Source organism: Nycticebus coucang, chromosome 2 (assembly GCF_027406575.1).
Source record: "Nycticebus coucang isolate mNycCou1 chromosome 2, mNycCou1.pri, whole genome shotgun sequence".
Classification (NCBI taxonomy): domain Eukaryota; kingdom Metazoa; phylum Chordata; class Mammalia; order Primates; family Lorisidae; genus Nycticebus; species Nycticebus coucang.
Window position 1 is genome coordinate 83,712,429 of NC_069781.1, and position 24,557 is coordinate 83,736,985.

Consider the following 24,557-nt stretch of genomic DNA (forward strand, 5'->3'; position numbering starts at 1 on the left):
TTGAGAAGAACAGAGATTCTTTCCGGTCATCTTGTGTTTGTGTGTGTGTGTCTGCACCTCGGGGGAGATTTTTATGGGCATGCGTGTGGTCTGAGGCACAGCTGGAGATGTTAGGGTCTGGGCAGTGCTGGGGGACCTGCCCGTCCTTTGCTTTCTCTTCTGTGGTCTCCTTGTCCCTCTCCAGCCCATTCCATATGTGCTGCTCTCTCATTCTCTTATTCCAGTGAGTCTGTGTTCTCTGAATTCCCTATCCCAATTTAGATAGGAGCCAGTTTTGTTGCCTTTGTTAATTAGCACTAATTCTGCTGATTGAAACTTCTTTGCTATGATGCCTAATTGTTACCAGGGGAGGGGGCCCCCCGACACAGATACCCTCTCCTGTTGCATTGATGTCATTTCTGCACAAAAAGCGGCCTGGCATTGCTGCCCTGAGCATGGTAGTTTTATCCAGGACATGGGGGTGGGACATTGAGTTGAATGACTTATTCAAGTTTTGTTATAATTTTTTTCTAAACTTATTTTATCTTAAAGTCAATTCACATTTTTGTGGAAAAAATTTGTAATATTTAAAACTTCAAAAAGTGCATCACTTACATATACGCTATTAATATTTTGCTCATTATTTTCTAGTCTTTTCTCTGCGCATAGCTTCCTATAGACTTTTTTAAGATAATAAATGTATAATTTTTCATATTTTTATTTAATATTATGTCATATGTTTTATTTATTTATATAAATGAGCCTCCATAATGGTTATGATTAGCTGCACCATCTCTCATGGCACGGATATATCGTGCTTATTAACTAATGTTAAGCATTTAGGTGGTTTCATCTCTGCTTGCTAAAATGTATCAGCATTTCAGATTATTTTGTTAAGACAAATTCCTAGACATACTTACAGTGTCAAAGAGAATGAAATTTAAAAAGCTTTTGACATGTGTCATCAAACTATTTCTCTGAAACGTTGCCGCAGTGTTTACTCACCCACGGTGTGTAAGAGAGCCTGTCTTGCCACGCTTCCAGAGCATTGAATGGCAGCATTTTAAAATGCTATGTTGAAAAGGATGCTTTCTTAGAATTATTTTACTTATCTCTGGTTGGTGATCATATTGAATATTCTGCTATTGCTGCTGAAGGAAAGTCAGTGAGGGCCCAGTCACCCCTGTGCAGAACCACTAGCCTTTCGACTTTCTCTCTGTGAGCTGCTAATTCAGTGAACATTTTTGTCTTCTCTAGCCTTCGTACACTGAATTTGACATCAGCGGCAACGTCCTCGCTCTGATCTTCAACCAAGGCATGATCTGGTAGGCCAGCTGTTGGGTTGGATCATTTGTCACTTACAGAAAAGCCTCCAAGGTCACTGTTGCACAAAACACTAGAGCCTGGTGTCAGAGGAGACCCCAGTTTGTGTCTAACTCAACCTTTGCCTTTGCCAGGTGGATGGCTGTGAATAATTCACATTTTTAAAATGTATCTTAAATCTTTGTCCTCAAAGATATCTCCTTATTTTGGAGAACACCTCCTTCATCAAATGATGAGAGTCTATGCTTGGGTTGGTAGATTTGTGTGAAGACTATTTGTATTTTATATCCTGTGACACCAGCATCTGATAGTGAAATACTGATGATTACATTACCAAATTCTCCTTTCTGAGAATTTGATTTTGTTTTGTCATCATGACTGAATGTATTTAAAATATTATTTATATAATATTCTGAAATAAAAATAAAATAAAATAAAAATAAATGTCATTTATAGATAATGTAAAATAATATCTCACCAAATAGTTTATGGAGATGAAGTACATGTTTTAGGAAAGTTGAATTGAAAATATAATCTTCATTTTGTAACTAGTTTCACGGGCCCATTTGCACATCAGAATTATTTCTTTTGATGTGCAAATGATTGTTGTATCTTTTATTAAATAAAAGCATGTTTGCTGTAAATTCTGACAGGTTCAGATGAGTTGATACAGTAAAAACCATTTTTGAGTTTAAAAACTGAACCACAACATTCGATTCATCTGGGGACCGCATGTTTGGATGTTCGTCACTCCTTTTTTTTTTTTTTTTTTTTTGAGACAAAGTCTCATTCTGTTGCCCAGGCTGGAGTACCATAGCATCGGCCTAGTTTCCAGCAAGCTCGAATTTATGGGTTCAAATGATCATCCTGCCTCAGCCTCCCTAATAGCTGAGACTACAGGCACTCGTCCTGATGACCTGATAATTTTTAGTAGAGATGGGGTCTCACTCTTGCTCTTGCTCAGGTTTGTCTTGAACTCCTGAGCTCAAGGGGTCTTTCTGTCTTGGCCTCCAGAATGCTAGGATTATAGACATGAGCCATCGCACAAGGCCAGAAATTTCTCACTCTTACCTAAGAGCACCCCAACTCACAAACTGTTATAATTGAGCTACTTTATCCTGAGGACATGTGCCTGATACAATACTGTGCTACCAACCACACCATTGGCCTAATCACAAGTGCTAGGATAGCCTCAGGTTTTGAACAAGTGTCAAGTCTTACTCAAATCCTTCAACCAAAGCTGGACTGAATTATTAAACCTTTGGGTGCTCATACAGACTCGGTAAATGTTAACGCCGTCTTGTTTCATTAACATAAAGACCAACTTCCGGGGTTCCATCATCCTGCTATAAGGCCTGTCAAATTCCTGTGCATTCCCAGGTGAATCAATATGAAGAAAATACTATAAAAAGATTATTTTTTCTCTTGTGGGGCACATTTAACACGTAATTCCCATCCCCTCTTTTCTAACTTTTCCAAGCGGGGCTCACATGTCCAGAGTCATTAAGGAGTGAAATGCACCCCTTGTTCTCCAAGCAGGGAGGAAAGCGGAGGTAGCCCAAGGAGTGACTCCTGCAGAGAGAGGAAAGAAACAGCTTCTGTGGGTCCTGATCTGTCATTTCCTGGAGAGGACTCTGCTATCCTGGCAGAAAATGGTTGACATAACTGTTATAGTAATGAGAAACTACTGCCTTACATCAGTGACTTTTACACAGAATGTCGTGAATCCCTCAGGCCTGATGGGTGCCGTTCGTCCTGACATATGCTGTGTGTCTGCTGTGTTCTTTCTGAGTTGGACAGCAGATTGGCCTAGAAATTCATTTTTCTTGTCAAAAAAGGTGCTGTAATTACTGTCCTGTCCTGATTAGTTTCACTTGTGATTTCGGAACTATTAATATTTTAGTCCACCGTGTTTCATATTGAAATTATTAAAAATCTAATTTTTTTCTTCCAGTTCTCTCATAGGAAGATCCATTATCAAAATCTCTGTCCTATCACTGCACTACCACTTTCTATGTATTCCTCCCTTAGACAGGGCTCAAGCCTGCTTCCGGTTAGTTCAAAGAGGCTTTAGAAAGTGAGTGATAGCAGTTTTTGAGTGTACAAAGATATTCACAAACTTTCCAGAGATCCAGAAGCACAATAACTATAAATCTGTTATTCACCTTTAGGTCAACTCTGCATGGTTGACTGCACAAATATTCCCTTCCTAACACCAGGAGATTGGTGAGGGTAGGGGGGTGTGGTGTGGGGGAGGAGCAGGGAGGGTGCCATGTAAGATTAATAGGCTCATTCTGCACAAAGATCCGCCCATTATTTTACTTTCATTATTTTATGAGGCATGAAGAACCAATGCCTGAGTGTAACCATTTTTTTAACAGAATCAAAATGGCATGGGAATTTTGTATGCCATTCCATTGGTTTGTGACTACAGTCATTCAATTACTGCTTTAGGAATTGCTTAGAAGTAGAGGTTTTCTTTTTTTAATTTTTTTTTTTTTTAGACAAGAGTCTCAAGCTGTCACCCTAGGTAGAGTACCGTGGCATCACAGCTCACAGCAACCTCTAACTCTTGGGCTTAAGTGATCCTTATTTTGCCTCAGCCTTCCAAATAGCTGGGACTACAGGCACCCACCACAAGTCCTGGCTATTTGTGGTTATTGTTGTTGTTGCAGTTGTCATTGTTGTTTTAGCTGTCGAGCATGCCAGCCTCCGTGTATGTGGCCGGTGTCTTATCCACTGAGCGACGAGTGTCGCCCAGAAGTAGAGGTTATTTACTCAGATGTTTACTCAGATGTTATTAAAGTCAACGTTTATAGGTAATATCCATTTTGTTATGATATTAACATAACAATGATTAGATTGTTGAGTGATCAGAAATCTTCCTTTATATGCTGTTTTTTCCCCAAAATAGACATCATGAGTTTAAAAATATCTATAATGATATTTTTAAATGATAAAAACACATAATATCCGTGTCATAGCAGGATGTAAAGGAGAGGAAGGGAACACACCGTGAGAAAGAGGATGAGTTTTGAGCATTGCTTCAACACTGCCTCATTTGGTGAGGTACCAATCTGGTACCTTCTGGCCAACCTTTTTACATTTTCTCCCTCATTGCTCAGTGGATCAGATGTGAATAGTGTACCTGACATGTGTGTAACTAGAGTCACATGGGGAATTAAACAAAAGAAGCTTTCATCTGCTTTGATCTCCTTGGAAGAAGAGCATTTGATAAGGCCAAGGTATTACAGTGATTTTTAACTGACAGGATCAAGTCTGGGTAAAGGATCGAGTGAGCCAACCTGATGAGTGATTTAGGAACAAAGCTAAGACCAGCATGGAGATTCAGATTTCACTGTGCCAGGACCTGTTTTTCTAGGTTATGGTTCTTAAGACAGTTGTTCAAAATATCTATGTGATATTTCATTTGAAATTTATGTATCTATAGATACATGCACAGATAAGATGTGTGCACATGTCTATGCATACAAACAAGACAACATATAGTTAAGTACAAATATATGGGTCTAGGTTTTAAATTATGTGAAAAATGATGTTTTAGAATCGATTAGGTTATGTAACAATGAAACTCAACCCAAAGGCTTAGTGTCTTGCCAAAAGAACATGTCTAATGTGGATTGGGGGCGAGCCTCTGATCAGAGACTCAGCCTGATGGCTTGTAACAGCAGCAGAGAGAGAGAGCATGAAAAGCCAGACAGCGCTTTTGCAGTTTCTACCCAGCAGTGGGACACCTCATTTCTATTCATATTTTATGGGCCAAAACAAGTGACAGGGTCATCTGATGTTTAGAAGGAAATAAGCATAATCATCCATGAATGCATTACATGACAGATATTGGTATTTGGGGATATAATCTAGTGTTTTGAAATTCTGACCCATCAGCTATTCACTTTTTTTGGTTCCATCTTCTCACTTGCTGCTCTGTAACAAAGGTATACTGTATCGTTTTAAAATGATCCTTCAATTAGAAAAAAATAGTTTATCTTGCTACAAAGGCTTTGGTCAATTCACTATGCTAAAGTATCATTCAGATCTGTTGTCTGGAGACGTAACAAGACTACTCAAACCATGGCTAGATTTCACTTTTCAAAGGAATGAGTTAACTTTGGATTGGCATGAGTTCAACTATTGCAGAAACTTCTTCATCTCAATCAAAAATGTCTCTGTCATCTCCCACATTTACAATGGATTTTAGTTAAGCAACTACTGTACATATCCAGGGAGTATAAAATATTAATCTTAACTAGAAATGTTAAGAGCTTTATTATAGTTAAGGCAGTTTAAAAGATAGGTCTTCACTTATAAAATAAATGCACGTGTATCTTCTTTTTGGTTTTGGACTGACAACTTACTATTTTTATTGTTTCATGGTGCTAATGAATTTTCTCATCTCAGAAAATCGAAACTTATTTCATTGAAATAAATGAATTCAGCCATCAAGTAAAGCTATCAAGTGACCTCACCTAAGTGCTTCCCACCTAAAATGGTATTTTAAAATACTTTTCAAATGTCAGCTACACAAAACAGAGCATTTCTGGGACAGGCTAAAATAAGAGTAAGCAGATAAATTTAAGTGCTTATGTGGAATTTTCACTTCAAAAACATATGAGCTAGCTACAAATTATCAACAAGACATAGTATATTATTGAGCACCAATGCTGCTTTGCAATCAGCTTTCAAGCACTACAGCAGCTACAAAGGCACAGCTCTCAGCATCAGAAAAAGAAAATTTGTTTAAATGAAAAAAGTGATGTAATACAAATGTACAGTTTATTTGAACAGAATGAATGCTTAGCATGAAGGTCAATTTTTTTTTTTTTTTTTTTAAAGACAGAGTCTCAGGCTATTGCCCTGGGTAGAGTGCTGTGCTGTCACAGCTCACAGCAACCTCAAACTCTTGGGCTTAAGCGATTCTCTTGCCTCAGCCTCCCAAGTAGCTGGGACTACAGGAGCCCACCACAACACCCAGTTATTTTTTTGTTGCTGTTGTAGTTGTCATTGCTGTTTGGCAGGCCTGGGCTAGATTCGAACCTGCCAGCTCCGATGTACGTAGCTGGGCCCTAGCCACTGAGCTACAGGCGCTGAGTCAGAAGGTCAATTATTTTTTTTTTTTGGCCAGGGTTGGGTTTGAACTCGCCACCTCCGGCATGTGGGACCGGCACCCTACTCCTTGAGCCACAGGCGCCGCCCTAGGTCAATTATTTTTTAAAAGTTATATTAATAGATATGCTAACCAATTACTTGAATTTTAGGACAATTTAGAATTAGAAGAAAGAAGTAAAACAATTGGAATCTTTTGTTTATTGTGTTGTATTTTAACTTTACTAATGACAGTACATATAGTTAGTTACAGCATCCTTTCTAGGAAAGAATTTTTGTTTGCAATAAGTAAACTAACGCAGGATATGATAAAACATACATAGAAGATGGAAGTAGATTAATCAGGTTTGTGTATAAAAAAGGGTTTGTGTGATTGAATATATTTTCTTCCTTTGGAAATGAAGCATAGTGCAAAAGAAACAGGTGCAATGTGACTTTGTCATGGAGTAGAGACTCAACATTGAGCAGAGCTCTGTTTTCTTTCTAGGATGGGCTCCTTCTTTGCTCCCAGCCTCCCCGGCATCAATATCCTCCGACTCCACACATCCATGTACTTCCAGTGCTGGGCCGTGATGTGCTGCAACGTTCCTGAGGCCCGCGTCTTCAAAGCTTCCAGATCAAACAACTTCTACCTGGGCATGCTCCTGCTCATCCTTTTCCTGTCCACCATGCCAGTCTTATACATGATCGTGTCCCTCCCGCCGTCCTTTGACTGTGGCCCCTTCAGGTCTCTTGTCTTTGAATTTGACTTAGGCATGGTGTTTCATCAGGCGCAGAGGTGGGACTAGCCGCTCACTGTATTATAGAAGGGTAATTTCTTGTCAAACAGTGGCACTTTTGGACAGTAGAAATTAGATCCTTTGGGAAGTCGGCCTCATTATGAGACAAGGAGATTCTTGGCAAATTCCATCTATTTTCTCATTTGGAAATCACAAAAGGGAAATAATTTATGGTGTTCCAGGTTCTGCCTGGGTGAAATAAGAACAAAACATCTGAGCTGTTTCCATATTAGGGGATAGTTAAGAGCGAGGTTTGATGGCACTAGTCTGGGAGTGAGTTTTCCTGATGCTGGGCCATCGCTCCCAGACATAGTCAGCAATTGCTGCTTCTCATGTGCACCACTTAAAAAAATGACCCCCACTTTACCTAGGAAATAGGATCATTACTAAATATAATAATCACTTACTGTAAAGTGGATCACACAATTTGTGATCCAAAATGCTACAAAACGTCCAACTGTTTATCTTTTCTGCTATACATTAGAAGAATTAAGAGTTGTCTAGGGCCACACATTATTCATTTATTTATTTATTTTTTATTGAGAAAAGAGTCTCACTTTGTAGCCCTCAGTAGAGTGCTGTAGCATCATAGCTCACAGCAACCTCCAACGCTTGGGTTCAAGCAATTCTCTTGCCTTAGCCTTCCCAATAGCTGGGACTACAGATGCTCACCACACACCCAGCTTTTTTTTTTGGAGAGACAGGGTTGCACTCTGGCTCAGGCTGGTCTTGAACTCCTGAGCTCAGGGGAATCCATCCACCTTGGCCTCCCAGAGTGCTAAGATTACAGGCGTGAACCACCACACCCAGCCTGGGCCACACATTAAATACACAAACACTAATGAAAAGAAAGTTGATGAGCCAAAGAAAAGGCCTGTGCATACTTTTCATGACATCCGACACCACAGATAAGCAAAACAGTCCTCAAATAACCTTCATGTGGCCTGCAGGTTGGACACCCATGAGTGCTGGCAGAAAAAACAATCATTCAAGTGAGCAATCAAGAGTCCAGAAGGCTCTTTGATCCAAGTTGGAGATGTGTATTTCTATGGTACTCTATGACAGAATTATCTCTAGGACATGTATCAGAAAGCAAAGACCCTAGGATCCGGGGGATGAGATTTCATTCCCTCAAGGTTTTAGAAATGAGTCTACCACAAGTCCCTCCACGAATCTCTGCAGGTTAAGTCACCAACCAGCATACACTTGAACTATTGCAACTTTTCAGTGGAGGGAATGAGAATGTGAAAAGCCACGTGAGTGACAAGCATGATGCTGTAAGGACCACATATAATTTCCCCTTTGTGCTGTCAAACCGAAGTTATTTAATTAAAGTCAAAAGGTTCATTGCCCACAGACTAAGTATAAAAGAGGCATTTCCACTCCAGTAGTCTGTTATTGCTTTACCAGAAAAGAAAGAAAATGGCCAGCTGATAAAGCAAATGAGCTGGAGTTCTGTCATGCTCAGGAAATGAATGGGTGGGTTTTCCAAATAGGCTGAAATAAATAATGCAGACAGTGACATCTGGAGACTAAATATGAAATTACAGTCTTAAAAGAGACATTTGTTTTAATAAATCCTTAATAAACCTCAAAGTACAAATTTTAAGGGATAGGCAGTTCAAAGGTTTTAGTTAGTTGCAAATTACCTGCATAACTTAATATCCAGGATAAATTACCTGCACAATTTAATATCCAGGATAAATTTTAGGTGTGCATTTAATTTTTTAATTGGAAGTTGGAAGTTGGTCCTTCTCAGTAAAATGTGGAAAAGGACCTTAGCTATCTGTGACAGAACACACAGCACAAACACAGAGCTTGGCAGTACTTAGATAGACACCTTCAGATTTAAAATACCATTGCGTTAGACACATACAATGGCTGCCCAAATATAGCTTGTTAAGGCCTAGCTCCACTGGCTTTCCTTATGTCACACCACATTACTCTGATTTTTACTGAAAAGAACTTAGTTTGTGTCTAAGGAATAGTGTCTGACTTTAATCAAAAGTTTCCCAATTGACAAATGTAGGCAAAATTGCTACATATAATATCATTATTTCATAATCAAGGAGTGCTGAGAAAATGGTATCTCTGTGCTATTTATTTATTTATTTATTTATCTATTTATTTTTGAGACAGAGTCTCACTATGTCACCCTCGGTAGAGTGCTGTGGCTTCACAGCTCACAGCAACCACCAACTCTTGGGCTTAAGCTATTCTCTTGCCTCAGTCTCCCGAGTAGCTGGGACTATAAGCACCTACCATAACACCTGGCTACTTTTTGGTTGTAGTTGTCATTGTTTGGCAGGCCCAGGCTGGATTCAAACCCATCAGCTCTGGTGCATGTTGCTGGCGCCCTAGCTGCTGAGGTATAGGAGCCAAACCTCTCTGTGCTATTTAGATAGCTTATTTTCATGTCAGTTTTATTGATTTGGAGTTAGGTGTTTTTCTTAGTAGTTTAGCTGACTTGTAGAGCTTGGTGGCAGAGTATTTTCATCTCTCTGAGTCCAGGACACAGTAACCTGCTGGTCTATAATTCTGATGAATTGTGAGTGATGTCTCTTACTGTGCACCCAGCACTAGAGGACGTGCAGGGAAACCCATGTCCTGAGCATCGACTCTGATCCTGTGGAGCTTACGGGCCAGTGGGAAGACAGGCAGGTCTCCTCATTAGCTCTTCTCATCCGGAGGGGACAGAGCTTTGTCTATAGCAGACCCATCAGTTGATGGTGGTGGCACATCCCAGGAATGTACAGTCGCAGAGAGCTGGAAAGGACTTCTGAGAATATCGTGAAATGCACACTTTGGCTAACATGGCAGGAGAAGGGATTGCCAGGAACGGGTAGTTGCTTCTATAACGTGTGTCTAATTTGGAGGGCTGGACTCCTTTCTTCAGTAAGAGCCTGACCTGGAAAATGTCCCCAACAGTCCCCAGGGTCTCCAGTGGCTCTGTATAACTTCACACTGGATGCTGAGAACACCTCTGTGGGGCAGGAGGGATAATTTTGTGAAATTCTAGTCTCCCCACTCTGACCACATTCGTCAGCCATATCCTGAGATGCTGGGGGAAAAAGGAGGATTATCATTTCTGGTCCCTTTTCCCTTGTACTCCTGTGGCTGGGGTGGGGTATGACAATGACAGTGGAGTGGTGAAGAAGGAACCTCATGGGAGTAGTTGACATAATTGCATATTGTCTCTAAGCTTCATCCCTCCTTACATGTCACAGATTTTGCAAATTAGTGTATAGATCTTTAATTTGTGAAGCAAAATTTGTACCTGTGTGGTCAATTGACTCCTGACAATAACACTTGCAGTCACTCTTGGCTTATTGTAAAATAGTATTAGATTAGGAGAAAAAAAGACATCTGATTTGGTACTTGTGGGTCATTTTTATTTAGCAATAGAAAATGTTTAAGGATTGAAAAACAAAAGCAAAACCAAACATTATATTAAATGTTACAACCGACTTTATTCTGATGATGCATACAGTTGTGTAAAACCCAATCCAAAATCTTCTCTAAGAATTACATCTTTTCATAGAATCAACATGTGTATACAGAAAAAATAACATAGCATACTGGGTTTTGCCAGACAATTCTGGGTATTCTGTACCTAGTTGAGACATCACGTTCTCATGTCTCTAGTTTATAGGAACTGCTTCTTACATTAACGGGTCTTAGCAGCAGAGCTGAGCTGGTGCTCATTAAGGCCTGTGCAGGGAACAACACGGAGAGACGTGAGTTCATCACGCGTGTGGTGGCCTATTAAGATCTCTGATGAGGAGGGCTGGTGGAAAATGATGGAAGCCATTGTGTAGAGAGAGATATTAGATTATTTGTAGATTTTGTTATGATAAGCCATTCATTCCTTGGGTTCATTTCCAAGGCTAACTACAAACTGAGTGCCCTGTTCACTCAGCCCAAACAGAGCTCTCTCCTGAAGAGCAGAGGCAGATGTTGGAGCTATGTACAAATGTATTCCAATCAAAATCTTAGAAATAGAGTTTTAAAAAATCTCCTGAAGCTGTGCTTAATATTCTGTCTGCTTTGACTATATATTTATGTGGTCACATTTCTCATACATAATCCATTCTGGTGACATTAGGAGTCAAAATACTAGGAGTTGGAGCTAAAGATCAGATTCCTAACCTGGAGGAGGGCCTGGGCAGTACTGGGGGAAGATTTCCAGTTTTCTTGCTGTACTCATGGCTTTTTCATATGTTCGTAATAAAGTCTCCCCACCCCCTTTTTTTTCCAGTGGCAAAAATAGAATGTTTGAAGTCATAGGAGAGACGCTGGAGCACGATTTCCCGAGCTGGATGGCGAAGGTCCTGAGGCAGCTTTCTAACCCCGGGCTGGTCATTGCTGTCGTCTTGGTCATGGCGTACGTGCTTTCTCTACTCTGGAAAGAGCCTTTGTGATGTTCTTCTGGCTTCTTTTCGGTTTTGTCTTTGCCAGCTCTCTCACGGGAGGGCTGTGCTGCAACCTCACCACATTCAGCACGGATTCATTCCATGGTGGTGAGAGGCCGAAATTCATGAACCGCCTTCTGATCCTGTTGGATGCAGTTCACGGCCATCCGCATCTGCCTCTGCTCGTCGGGATTTTAAGATTTGTTCCCAAGTCACCAAAATGATTATCTGTAAACAACTAAAGCGAGGGGCACATAAATGCTAAATACTGAATCTCATCAGCGCAGGGAGCTTCCCCCAAACCCGGCCCCACCTCTCGCTCCACAAAACAGATGGCTGTGAATATACAGAAATAATGAGCCTCTAAGTTAATATTCCCCTTGGGGGCCCTAGAGGCTGTATTTTAGGGCCAGCGGCTTAAGGGGTCTAAAAACCATCCTGTCTCCTGGTTCCTAGAGGGCTGTGTGTCCATGGTAATAGAGTCAGAGGATGAGAGGGTCTTGGGAAGTCCCTGAGTCTCTCCCTCAAGGTCAGAAGTGATTTCCAAAGGGGAACTTGGAGAGAGACTTTTGTTCCCACATAACTTTCATTGGCTTGTGACTCTTGGCCACCAGGGACAAACTTACATTCTAAGTAAAAATATATCCCTGCTGTGGAAGAGCCCAGAACAGAGCCCTGCCCTTGCTTTCAGCCCCTCCTGACGGAAAGCGTGGAGCTGGCCCTGCTCTCATTCAGGAGGGCAGCTGTCAAACCACCCTCAGGGAGGCTTCAGGGACAGAGTTGATGCAAAGGATTGGGTTTATCTAAATAAAAGTCAAAGGAGGAGATGTCAGGGAAGAAAATCCCCATGTTTTCAAGTAAAGGAGCTGGGGTTCTGACCCACTTACTGCTGCCACCCCAGTCACTGTGACAGTCACAAGCCACATAAGGTAGTGAGGGCCAGGGTCATCGTCCTCATTTTATAGGTTGAGAAACTGACTTTTAGGAGGGAAGTGATTTTCCTAGGTGAGAAAGATAGTAGAATGTGATATCAGACTTAAAGTAGACCATGTGGTAGTAAATCTAATTCTCATTCTTCCACACCACAATGTCCTCTATGCGGGTAAGTTAATAATAGGACGGTTAGACAGTAAATTAGGTTACTATTATACATTACAGAGCCTTGATCTTGAGTGGTACTAAGAATCTGATAGTAAATCTCTGGCACAGACACACAGGAAAACGACCTGTCAGATGCAGTGTGTTTCCCCAGGTGGCCTTTGAAGTGACTTTCTTTATCCATGTTTTCATGGGACTCTGGCTTCTGAGAGCAGGTGAATCAGTATCCTCTGGCCTTCGAGAGTCAAGACCCTTTAGGAGTATAAATGGGGTCTTGTTTACAAAGCACACACATAACATAAATGGCACATTGAGTAACTATATTCCTAGTTGATTGAGAGGCAGATTGGTTTGTAAGCAAAGGAGCAACATTGTCCCAATGCCACTATGTAAAGATAATTGTCTTAAGAGCGTAGAAAAGGAACTAACCCTGCCTTTGTTGCAAGCACCATCTACACACTGAGTCCTTTAATTCCTACAACAATCTTAAGCAGTGTTGACTTCATTAATCTTCTCACCAATAGCATATTAAAGATCTGTCCCTAATCAAGTGACTAATCCCTGGAATTCAAACTCATGTCTTCTATTCCCAGTTCCTATTTCCTCCATTCACTTGCTGCACCAGACAGGATCATTCCAGGGTCAGAGGGAACATCAGAAGGGTTGGAAGCCACATGGTAGAGATGGTATAGACTCAGAGTCTGCACATTTTTCATGGCAGGCCCGAGAACAGACATTTTATGCCAAGAGGAAAAATTGAGAACCTAGTATTTGTACTTACATAAACATTTAGAGACGTAAAACCATTCTTAGTTCATGGGCTTTACAAAACAGTTTAGCAGCCACATTTGGCCTGGACACCCTCATTTGCTGGCCCTTAATCTGGACAACCAGGAACAAACCTGGCAATGCATATGGGTCAAATAGGTGTCCTGAAAAGTGGACGTTAGTTCTGAGGTTCTGGCTGAAAATTTCAATGTGTTATTGATGTGATTTTTTAAAATCCTGAGATTTCATTTTTTACTTTATGGGCCCATGCAATTGGCTTGACTTTTTATTACCTTTAATTAGAGAATATTACAAGCATTTGGAATTTCCCCAAAGGAGCATATCAAATCAGCTTGAATGGTTTTTGAGTATCTAAGTAGAGTTCAGGTGCATTCTCTGGAGACTAGAAAATGATTTGTGAGAAATATTCACTTAACATATATTAATAGAAAAACATGATGGATAGCGAATTCCAGAACTGGAAATGACTTATGAGATTTTTTAATTCATCTTCCAAATCCAGGAACTTTTGTGAGAAAAAAGCACACATACAGTTCAGTGCCCATTGCATGGTAGTTACAGTGCCAGCCACGTGCACGGAGCCTGGTGGGTTTGAGCCTGGCCTGGGCCAGGTAAACAATGACGACTGCAACAAGAAAATAGCCGGGCATTGTGGTGGAAGCCTGTAGTCCCAGCTACTCGGGAGGCTGAGGCTAGAGAATCGCTTAAACCCAAGAGTTTGAGGTTGCTGTGAGCTGTGACCCCACAGCACTCTACCAAGGGTGACATAGTGAGACTTTGTCTCAAAACAAGCAAACAAAAACCACACATATAAGGTCATGTATGCATATACATGTATTGAACGCTTACTGCATGCCAGCAAATGCCTGCATGCTTTCATGTGTAGAATTGTAGTCAAACTCCTGTCATCATATAAGACATAAACCCAGCTAAATTCTATCAGTAATTGTGTTGCTAGTGCCAGATGTCTCTTAAAGGATATTATCTGCCATGTTGTGGAGTAGAGAAATGTGTTCAATATCTAGTTATTTGCAACAAAGTGTAATATCAGTTACCTATTTTTCTTTGTTCATTTTGCCTTTAAGTGAAGATAAGCATATTTGTTTTTGCAGAATTGTCAGCTGCAATTTTCTCTACTTAGAATGTAAATGTCATTTTAAATCTAAGAATATTCCTTTATAAATTATTTTCTTATTTATGGAGGGAGAAATGGAAACAATATATCATATCCAGTGGGGGGGGGGGAACCCCACCATACTAATTAACTATGCCATGAGGATTATAGTGTAAGTTGTAAAGGCCACAGAATGAAATTTATGGCAGAAAGTCATTTTCCTTTGTATTCAATATATTTCCTAAGCTTCAGTAGATCTTTCCATTCTCCTGGATGCCATGCCCTCAGTTTAAAATGTTACTTTCAACTATACTTTAAATCAATGTTAATGTATTTCCAAGAAGCAGTGGCTGAATGAATGGTGGAGAGAGCCAGCTCCAGGCTTTGAGGCTTTACCCTGCACCATTCTGAGGGTGCTTCTTTCCCTCTCTGGAGCTCAGTTGTTCACCTATAAAATAAGATATTTAGAGCAGAAAATAATCTTAACCTTCATTCCCAGGCTAACATCCTATGATATAGTTCATCTAAATTTAAGAAGAAACTCGAGGAACTAAAATATACCAAGAACGTTTTGTTTTGTTTTTTAAATTCAGTTTGACCATTTATTATCTCAACGCTACAGCCAAGGGCCAGAAGGCAGCAAATCTGGATCTAAAAAAGAAGATGAAACTGGTAGGATACAATTTATTTCATTGAAATATTGTTTTGATTAATAGAAATAAGTAATAGGAAATACCAGGAAATCTAATTTTCTTCTCCTTTTTTACCACGTAGCAAGCTTTGGAGAACAAAATGCGAAACAAGAAAATGGCAGCTGCACGAGCAGGTTGGAGATGTTTCTGTTTGCAATTTTTATTTCTGTGCAAACACTATGTTCTTCCTTTTTGTTTCTTCTGGGGCATTGGATAGTGAGTGGCATTGCTGCCCTAAGCAAGTTATTCAACAATGCTTTCCATCACCTTTTTAGTGTTTCCTATTTGAAGCACTAAAAATCTTACCTCTGTGATTAGGAGGAGTCTGGAATGGATTCCACCTTAAGGGGAGTTGGTTAGTATTGTCCAGTCTATGCAGAAGATGAGGTAGCAGAATGATGGTCATCACACACGGGCAGTGTTTTTGTATAATTTAATACTATTGAATTTGCGCTTAAAATGGTGAGTGAATAATTGATCTGAGATCTGAGATCTGAATTCTAAAGATCATTATCTTTAATGGTTTCGATAATGATAAAATGGTATTGCATGCTATTTATCTGATGTTTCCCACAATGTATACAGTCACTCAGTGAACGCCTACTGAGTATCCATTGGACAATGAGGAACTCTTTTATTGGAAAGAGTTAGAAGAAAGAAATGCTATTTAAAAAAGCAGAACTTTCATTCTCCTTTAGAATTTGTAAGGACTTTGCCAAATAAAAAATATGGGCAATATTTTGAATATAAACATTTGGCAAAGTTTGGCAGGTTTAGATGATACAGATGTCAGGCCATCTCATCCAGGATCACCAAGCACACCACGGCTCAGTTTTCATTTGCTTTTTCTTGTCTTTGCCCAATCCCCACCTTTTACTTCTGTATTTATTTTGGAACAGCTGCAGCTGCTGGTGGCCAGTAACTTTCATAGGCATCCTGGGGCCCAGAAGTACTCTCCGCCTTGCTGTTGAAAAGTTATGTATTACGCCACAGACGAGAACAAGTGTTGTAAATAACGGATGGATTATCAAGGTCATGCTATCAATCAAGGCATTGTCAATCCTACTTGGACAAGAAAAGTCTTTGTTTTATTGCAAATTAAGAATTTGTTTCTTCGCCACCACTTTATCCCCTGCTCTATGTCCTTGACATTTGTCCTAGAGTTTAAAAATGAGTGTGTTCCAGCAGTATAGGTTCCTGGTTTAGGTGGTAGGTTAATTTAAAAGCCATTTACTCTGACTCCATTGTTTCTCTCACTTTAGTTTTCTTGAACTGGTAGCAGGAATATTTTGCCCTCTTTTTCCCTCTAATTTCAGAAATACCTGCATAAAGTACTCAAGGTAATCTTTACCTAACTCACTTTTTTGAAACTAACATTAAATTTTCTCTTTTTTTCTACCTATCTGCCCATCTATGTTCCTCCCCAAAAATATACACTCAAAATCTTTGTAGTTTCTGCTGGATTCAGTATAATATACAAAAATTCCCAGGTGAATTGGGGCTTGATTGGCACTGGATTGAAGCTCTCCCAGCTTCTGAGGTACATGGGTCTTAAACAATTCAACTTTTTATAAATTAAAAGCAAAAAAAAAAAAAAAGACACTACAAGTAACTGCTGTTCCATCGCAGAATGCTCATTCAACTTCTGGTGATTATTTCCTCTGTGTTTAGTTTATAATAGTCTGTATTTTTTTTTTCTTTTTGCTTTTTTTGTTAAGGTTAGGAAAACACACTTTTATTGGGGACATTAGTTTATGGATGTGTTTAAGCATTATTATTTACTTAAAGTCTGAATCAGCTTTGAATAGTAACGCTCAGTGCCCCACTAACCTTGCTGTGTGATTACAGTTGCATCCCCTGACTCACAGTGACCCTTCTAGAGCTAAGCCAATGTGCCTGCCATTCCCGCCAATTGACTTGCGACTTGCTGGCTTTTGTTATCCTGCTTTTGAGTTTCTCCTTTTCAGTTTTCTACTGGCTGTAGAATGACCTCATTGTTCCCTTACGAAGTCTAAGCTTAATTCCTCTGATCACCTTTTCCAGGTCAGCTTCCATTCTTAATCATATTATTCCCTTGATAGGCTTCCTTGGGCTCTTATACAGAGACTTCCTCGGGCTCTTCAATACAGAGTCTTTTACTTATGTTGATTTTCATATGATTTGTAATGGTCCTTTATTGTTCCTTGAATGCATGGATGATCTTCACTATCCAGACTGTAAGCTTCCTATGAGCAGGAATCGTATATTCTGACTCTTTTGTATGCCTAGTAGAGTGCTGTGCACAGGTGGGCACTGAATAAATGCTTGTTAATTAAATTGAATCAATTTAACTTATAGCAGCTGTGTTATGAAACAAAAACTTCTGTTATCCGCATTAAACAGTTACTATGTGTAATAAATAGATTGTCTATTGGTAGGCTCACTTTATTATCTTATTAGATTATAACACAAATGAGTAAATAAAGCTAGCATTTATTTCTACTTGGATCATTTTTGCACTATGTAGTAATAAGAGAATTGATACACTGTATCGTCAAATTTACATTGTGGATGACATGCCCAGGCTCTTGATGGGAGGATGAGAGATGACAAACTGTTCCCCAAAGACATTGATTTCCTAAAGGCAATGTACTTTTAGAACAAATGTGTCTGTTATAAACATCCAGACATGATATGCCAAGTTTCAATCATTCTATAAATTAAAAAGTAAGTTGGATTTTTATAGCACCTAAATACTCATCTGATTTTAGTTAAGCATGTTTAGAAATTTTTAACCCTTTAATCTTCAGAGAGTTGTTGAAAATATTTCCATATTACTACATGGATGAGAATCTGAAACGGTAGATGTCATTTCCATTCAGAGAAATTATTCAGAGAATAGCCTTGTGCTAAAATGATCTGATTGCTATAGGCATTTCCATATTTTTATTTCCATATCTAAAAATAAAAGCTATAGGGAAAATTTACAAGGCTAAGAAACAAATGAACAAAAATCTAGCCTGTATCTTTTATTCTTTCTGAGAAGAATAATAAAGCTTTCACAAATACATATATGCAAAAACTAAATATACTTGTCTGAGGGTTTTGCCATTCATTTGGAAAACTGAACACTTCAACATATTCTTAGATTTTTTTTTTTTTTTGGCTTCTGAGAAATACACATAGTTTAGGCCATATCCAGGGATTTATATTCACAATACTTTGACCCATCTCTACAAGTAACCAGAGCCAGAAACAAAACCAAAAGAATAAGCAAACAGGATTTCAAAAACAAGGGACTTAAGAATGGGATAGGTAGATGTTCTCAGCTCTCCATGGCCATAGATACTTGTTGGGGGAGAGACTTTGAGACCAGACTTCTTTATTTAAATAAACTCTACTCTACCCTCCATTCTTATCTACTTCCTGCCAGAAGGAAATGCTGTTACATGAGGGTGGCAGGAGTTATCTAACCACTAGATGAGCTTTCTTTCTCTCTCAGTTCTTTTGTAATGGGTCACCTTGGCTACCTGGCCTTGTATGGTCCAGCAGCCTGATCCAGGACTGGTTTCGATGACACAGTAGTTATGAATAATGGAAAAATATGTACATGAATATTTGACCTTTTCTGAAAATTTAGATGTTATATAACGTCCATCTTAGTCTTACATATCACTAAGAAGTTTTCATACAGATCCTTGTGGTTATTTAAAAATATGTACTAGTGGACATGTTTATTACAACACATTTAGAAAATTTTAAAAGAATAAAAATTCAAGAGAAACCCCAGAATTCCACCACTCGGAATAACTTGTTAACATTTTTTTTTTCAAAATCATATTTATACACCCACACACAGACTCAATAAAAGAATTTAAATCTCAGATCTAGTTTTAACCTACTTTTTTATTATATCTGAAAATTACTTGAGGACTTTTACTATATTCCTTAGTATTAATATAGCATAATTAGTTTAATCTATCATTGTACATTTGGATTGCTTATTAAGGATTAACTTTAATTCCCTTTAGAACATATTGTTATGTAAAAAACAATAATTTTTTTTTTCAGAGACAGAGTCTCACTTTGTCATCCTCGGTAGAGTGCTGTGGCATCACAGCTCACAGCAACCTCTAGCTCTTGGGCTTAAGTGATTCTCTTCCCTCAGCCTCCCGAGTAACTAGGACTATAGGCGCCCACTACAACGCCCGGCTATTTTTGTTGTTGTTGTTGCAGTTTGGCTGAGGCTAGGTTCGAACATGCCATCCTCAGTATATGGGGCCAGCAGCCTACCCACTGAGCCATAGGCACCACCCATAAAAACAATAATTGTTAATATAGACTTTTATTTTATTTTACTTTTTATTGTTTGGGATTCATTGAGGGTACAAAGAATTTGTTAGATAAAGTCCCACAATATAGACTTCTAAATCAATAAATACACATCAAGGCAGTTTTGTTCAACTTACTGATACAATTATATTAATTTTTATTACTTAAGAATATGTTTGCTGTTTAATAGAAATTAGCCTCAGAAGTCACTGAATTTTTCTTTTGACACTGTTTTATTTGTGACTACATAAAATCTCTTTTTAGAAACTATATCATTTTTTAAGGAGTTTCAAGTTTAAGGAAAATATTTAAAGCCAATGTTTTGGAAGCCAAATCTTACATGCAGCATCGAATCGAGTATTATACACAACTGATAACCAGTCCAAAGTACTATCTGGGAAATTCACTTTTTTCCTATTTTATTGGATTTATAAAAAAAAATTTGTATTAGTTATATTTATGCTTTGATTTTGTTATTAAAAATAACTGGGCCAGACCAGGAACAATATCTTGGTCCCCTAAGCCCAGCTCTCTGGAGGGCAAGGTGGGAGAATGGCTTGAGGGCAGGAGTTTGAGAACAGCCTGGGCAGTGGAGTGAGACCCAGCTCAAAAAACAGAAAAGAAAAGCAAAAATTATTTACGTACATCAAAGAAATCAGGTACAGTCCATGGTATTTTATGGGTTTAATGAACACATGCCACAGGTTACTGTCATGATTCAAAAGAAAAGCCCAGGATGCATGAATTACCTTGGCGTCTTATCCATTGCAAGTGGGATACCAGCCAAATTCCTCCTGGATCATTCACTTTGCATCATTTATAAATGGATAGGAACTCTCTAAATTCAAATTGAGTCATAGAATACTCCAAGATGTATCAAATAAGTGATGGGTTATGTCAAGCGGGTCGTGACATATTCCAATGTATCGAGCTTTAAACCACAGCGTGATTTAGCCCCTGATAGCCTGACTGGCCATCTTGAGATTTTACCAATTGCAGGAGAATTTTAGGAAAAAATACCATTATAAAAGCAGGTTGGAATATCATCATATCCATGTGTTTAATATCCATGTTCCCTATAAAACCTTAAAATTGGAACTCTCCATAAATCATCTGAAAATAACTGGTAAGCTTCATCAATTACTTAATCACCAAAACTATTACTAAGACGATTGTTAAGAGTAGTGGATAAAACGTCTAGACTATATAAAAACCCATTAATATAGTTCATCTTCAGAGTTAACTTTCCTTTGTAAGCAAAAATATTTTGCAGTAGCCAACACATATGTTTAAAGGAGTGATGAGGATGACTAGGAAAGAGAATTAAGGGATTTTTAGTGCTTCAAACAGGAAACACATTCACCAATTTACCAATAATTATTAGTAACTATTTTGGATGCTTAATCTTCCAAGAAAAAGCAAAGTTCTTAATGTATGATCTCAATTAAGATAGAATTGTAATGTGGTCCTTTTATATAGAAAGAAACAAAAACAGCCACAAATTAGATGACTTTCTCATTGCATGAGATGGAAACCCCATGGGTGAGAATTTGGAGGGTCCTAGAGTTACTGTTCAGCTCAGGTCCTGGAGAGGAGGAGGATACGGTTTTACTCAACAGAGGACTGGATCAAGTTACAACTCCCCTGCTTCATTTTCTGTGCTGTATCATTTCTACTGAGAGTAGGAATAAAATATTTGCGACTAAAAAGGAAAATTGGCCAACCACAACTTCTGGGATCTTTCATTTGGAGCTAGACGCTGTGTACATTTAGCTAGATCATTCTCATTTGTATCTGAGGGAGCCAGAGCTTGGGCTCCAGCCTGGCCTGCATGTTAGTGGAGAATGTGTCCAAATAACAGCTGCAGAAGGTATCTGTTACTTTTCTTCAATACTGCAGGCCAGAAGCTACTAAAATATCATTCATTTTGTCATTCATTTGTTCTTTAGTTTATTCAGCAGCATGCCTTGATTTTTTTTTTTGTATCTGTTAGCCATTCAAACATTCTAAACATGGGAATGTTCACACTTATTGAAAGCTGGCAAAATTTAAAATCTGCCAATTTAAGGAAATTATTCAGCCTCTCAAAACCTCATGTTTTTCCTCTCTAAAAATGGGGATTATAATAGCTCTATCTCATCAAATTTTTATTTGAGATTAAATGAGTTAAACCCAGGCAAAGTGCATATCATCATGTCAGGTACATAGTCATGCCCCGCAGTAGTCACAGTTGTTATCTTCTTTTTTATGGAGCTCTAAATATTTGTATTTTTGGTGTAATTAAGTTTCTAGCTTAATTACAAGTATAAACTCTGTGAAGTAATTGAGTACACCATTGAAATGAGAATCAGCTAAAGCCTAATTATGATTTTTATAAAAATAGACACTGCAAAAATCACGATGCTCTTCAACATATAATTTAAAAGAAAACATAATTAGCCTATAAACACTAAATGTACATGCATTCTGAAGGCAGATGGATTTTTTTTAAATACTTGTGCTTCCTTATTGATTCTCTAAATAATTGCTTACTCTAGCATATAATTCAGCCATAGAATTAGCAATCTCTGATGATTATGTTCTTGAAGTTTTATAGGGCTATGAGTCAACAGGAGAGGAGGAAAATCTCACTGAATTCAGGGCTAAAATCCTAACATATTTTTTTCTTTTGGAATCAATTTTTCACCATATGACTCTACTAAAATTTAATAATAGAATTAAATGGAGAAAAGGAATTCAGTACAAATTCTTAGAAATGAATCTATGTGTTAAGTCAGGTCAAACTGAAGGATGCTAATCCAGAGCAATTTAATACGATGTCATATTGTTATACGTGTGTGAAGATAACCCTGAAAAATAGAGTAATGGGTCAGAGAGGCAAGGTGCTTAGGTCATTGGCCATAGAATTAATAAATACATTTGCAGTGGAATTCAATATGCGTACCTGATTATGGTAGAACCCATCAGCAAATGAAAATGAATGTACTGCAAAGGGCAAGTCTCCATGTGTCTCAACTCAATAGACTACTCACTCAGGAGTCACGGCGACTGAGTGGTGGGGAAGGCAACAACGGCCTGAGAGTCACAGTGTGAAGTGAGCTCTCTACAGTCTAGAGGTCTACCTGTCTCTCACCAGACACAAAAATTAACTCAATACGGATTAAATAGTTAAAGGTAAGGAATGAAACCATAATAATTCTAAAAGAAAACATAGGAAAAACTCTTCTGGATGTCAGCTTAGGCAAAGGATTCAAGACTAAGATCCCATAGGCAAATATAGCAACAAAAAAAGCAAATGAATGAGCCTTAATTAAATTAAACAGTTTCTGGACAAGGAAAGGTAATAATCAACAGAGTAAACAGCAAACTTACAGAACAGGAGAAAATATTTGCAAACTAGTCATCTGACAAAAGGTGAATATCCAGAATCTACCAAGGACCGAAACACACCAGCAAGAAAAGAACTAACAACCCTACCAAAAAGTGGGAAAGGATATGAACAGAAGTTTTTTGAAAGAAGATAGACAAATGGCAAAAAATATATATATAAATGTTCAATGTCACTAATTATCAGGGAAATGCACATTAAAACCACAATGAGATAGCACATTACCCCAGCCAGAATGGCCATTACTAAAAAGTCAAAAAACAATCGATGTTAGTGTGGGTGCAGAAAGGAAGAAATGCCCATACTGTACACTACATCATTAGAGAAACTGCACATTAGCACAGCTTCTCTGGAAAACAGATTCCTCAAATGTTCCAGTGGAGACAAAGTGGGAAATTCCTCAAATAAATGTAGACCTACTGTATGATCCAGCAATCTCACTACTGTGTATCTACCCAAAGGAAAAGAAGTCATTTTATAAAGCAAGACTCCTGCTAATGTTTATCAGGGCACAATTCACAACGGCGAAGATTTGGAATCAACCTAAGCGTCTGCCAATTCTCAAGTGAAGAACTTTTACCTTCTCACTTAAGAGACATATTACAGCTTTTTGGTATAAAATTGCCAGCTGCACTCACTACTTCTGCTCTTTGGGGCTATGCTAAAGTAAAATAAGGATTACAGAACACAAGCACACTGATAACGTGACAGCTTATTTGACAACCGAGATGATTACTAACTAACCAGTATGAGGGTGGTGGAGACAGCATGGATATGCCAGACAAAGAGAAGATTCATGTCCCAGGGGAGACAAGGTGGGGCAGCTTGAGATTTCATCATGGTACTAAGAATGACACGTAATTTAAAACTTAGGAGTTGTTTATTTTTGGAATTTTCCATTTAATATTTTCAGATCACAGTTGACTATAGGGTAACTGAAATCTCAGAAAGCAAAACTGTAGCTAAGGCAGGGCGAGGGGCGGGGGGAGGAGAACTACTGTACTTAAGAGTGGGAGGGACCTCCTTAAAAGGGATTAAGTTAGCACAGACCAGAAATAGTCATGTGTCTCATAATGGGACAGGATGTGTTCTGAGAAATGCATTGTTAGGTGATTTCATTGTTGCGTGAACATCGTAGGGTGTGTTAATACAAACCCAGATGGCACAGCGTACTATAACACACTTAGCCTAGATAGCTCTAAGGCTGTAAACCCATACAGCAAGGTGCTGTACTGAATACCCTATGCAGCTGTAATGCAATGGTGTTTGTGTATTTAAATGCATCTAAACAGAGAAGATAAAATAAAAATACCTTATTAAAGATAAAAAATGGCAACCTGTACAGGGCAGCTCCATTATTCATACATGCAGTTCGTCATCGATTAAAATATTGTTATGTGATACATGACTATAGTTGGATGCTCCCCCTAATTTGCTTGTTTTAGAGACATAACATGATTTTTTTTAAAAAAGTGTTATGGAGTATAATCCATACCTACACTGCATATCAAGCATCCTGTTTGGTAAACTAAGTCCAGCAGAATTGAA

The 24,557-nt window shown here is 38.7% G+C and overlaps 1 protein-coding gene across 1 annotated transcript in view; it reads left to right on the plus strand.

The window, feature by feature from the left end:
• TMC1 (transmembrane channel like 1) overlaps positions 1-17,664 on the plus strand; it is a 357,992-nt gene extending 340,328 nt beyond the window's left edge. Inside the window, exons 15-20 of the mRNA XM_053575001.1 lie at positions 1,237-1,304; positions 6,914-7,153; positions 11,464-11,589; positions 15,212-15,290; positions 15,393-15,444; positions 16,210-17,664. Coding sequence (XP_053430976.1) covers positions 1,237-1,304; positions 6,914-7,153; positions 11,464-11,589; positions 15,212-15,290; positions 15,393-15,444; positions 16,210-16,232 — 588 coding nt within the window. The 3' untranslated portion in view covers positions 16,233-17,664. The remainder of the gene's footprint in view (positions 1-1,236; positions 1,305-6,913; positions 7,154-11,463; positions 11,590-15,211; positions 15,291-15,392; positions 15,445-16,209) is intronic.
• Positions 17,665-24,557: the final 6,893 nt, after the last annotated feature.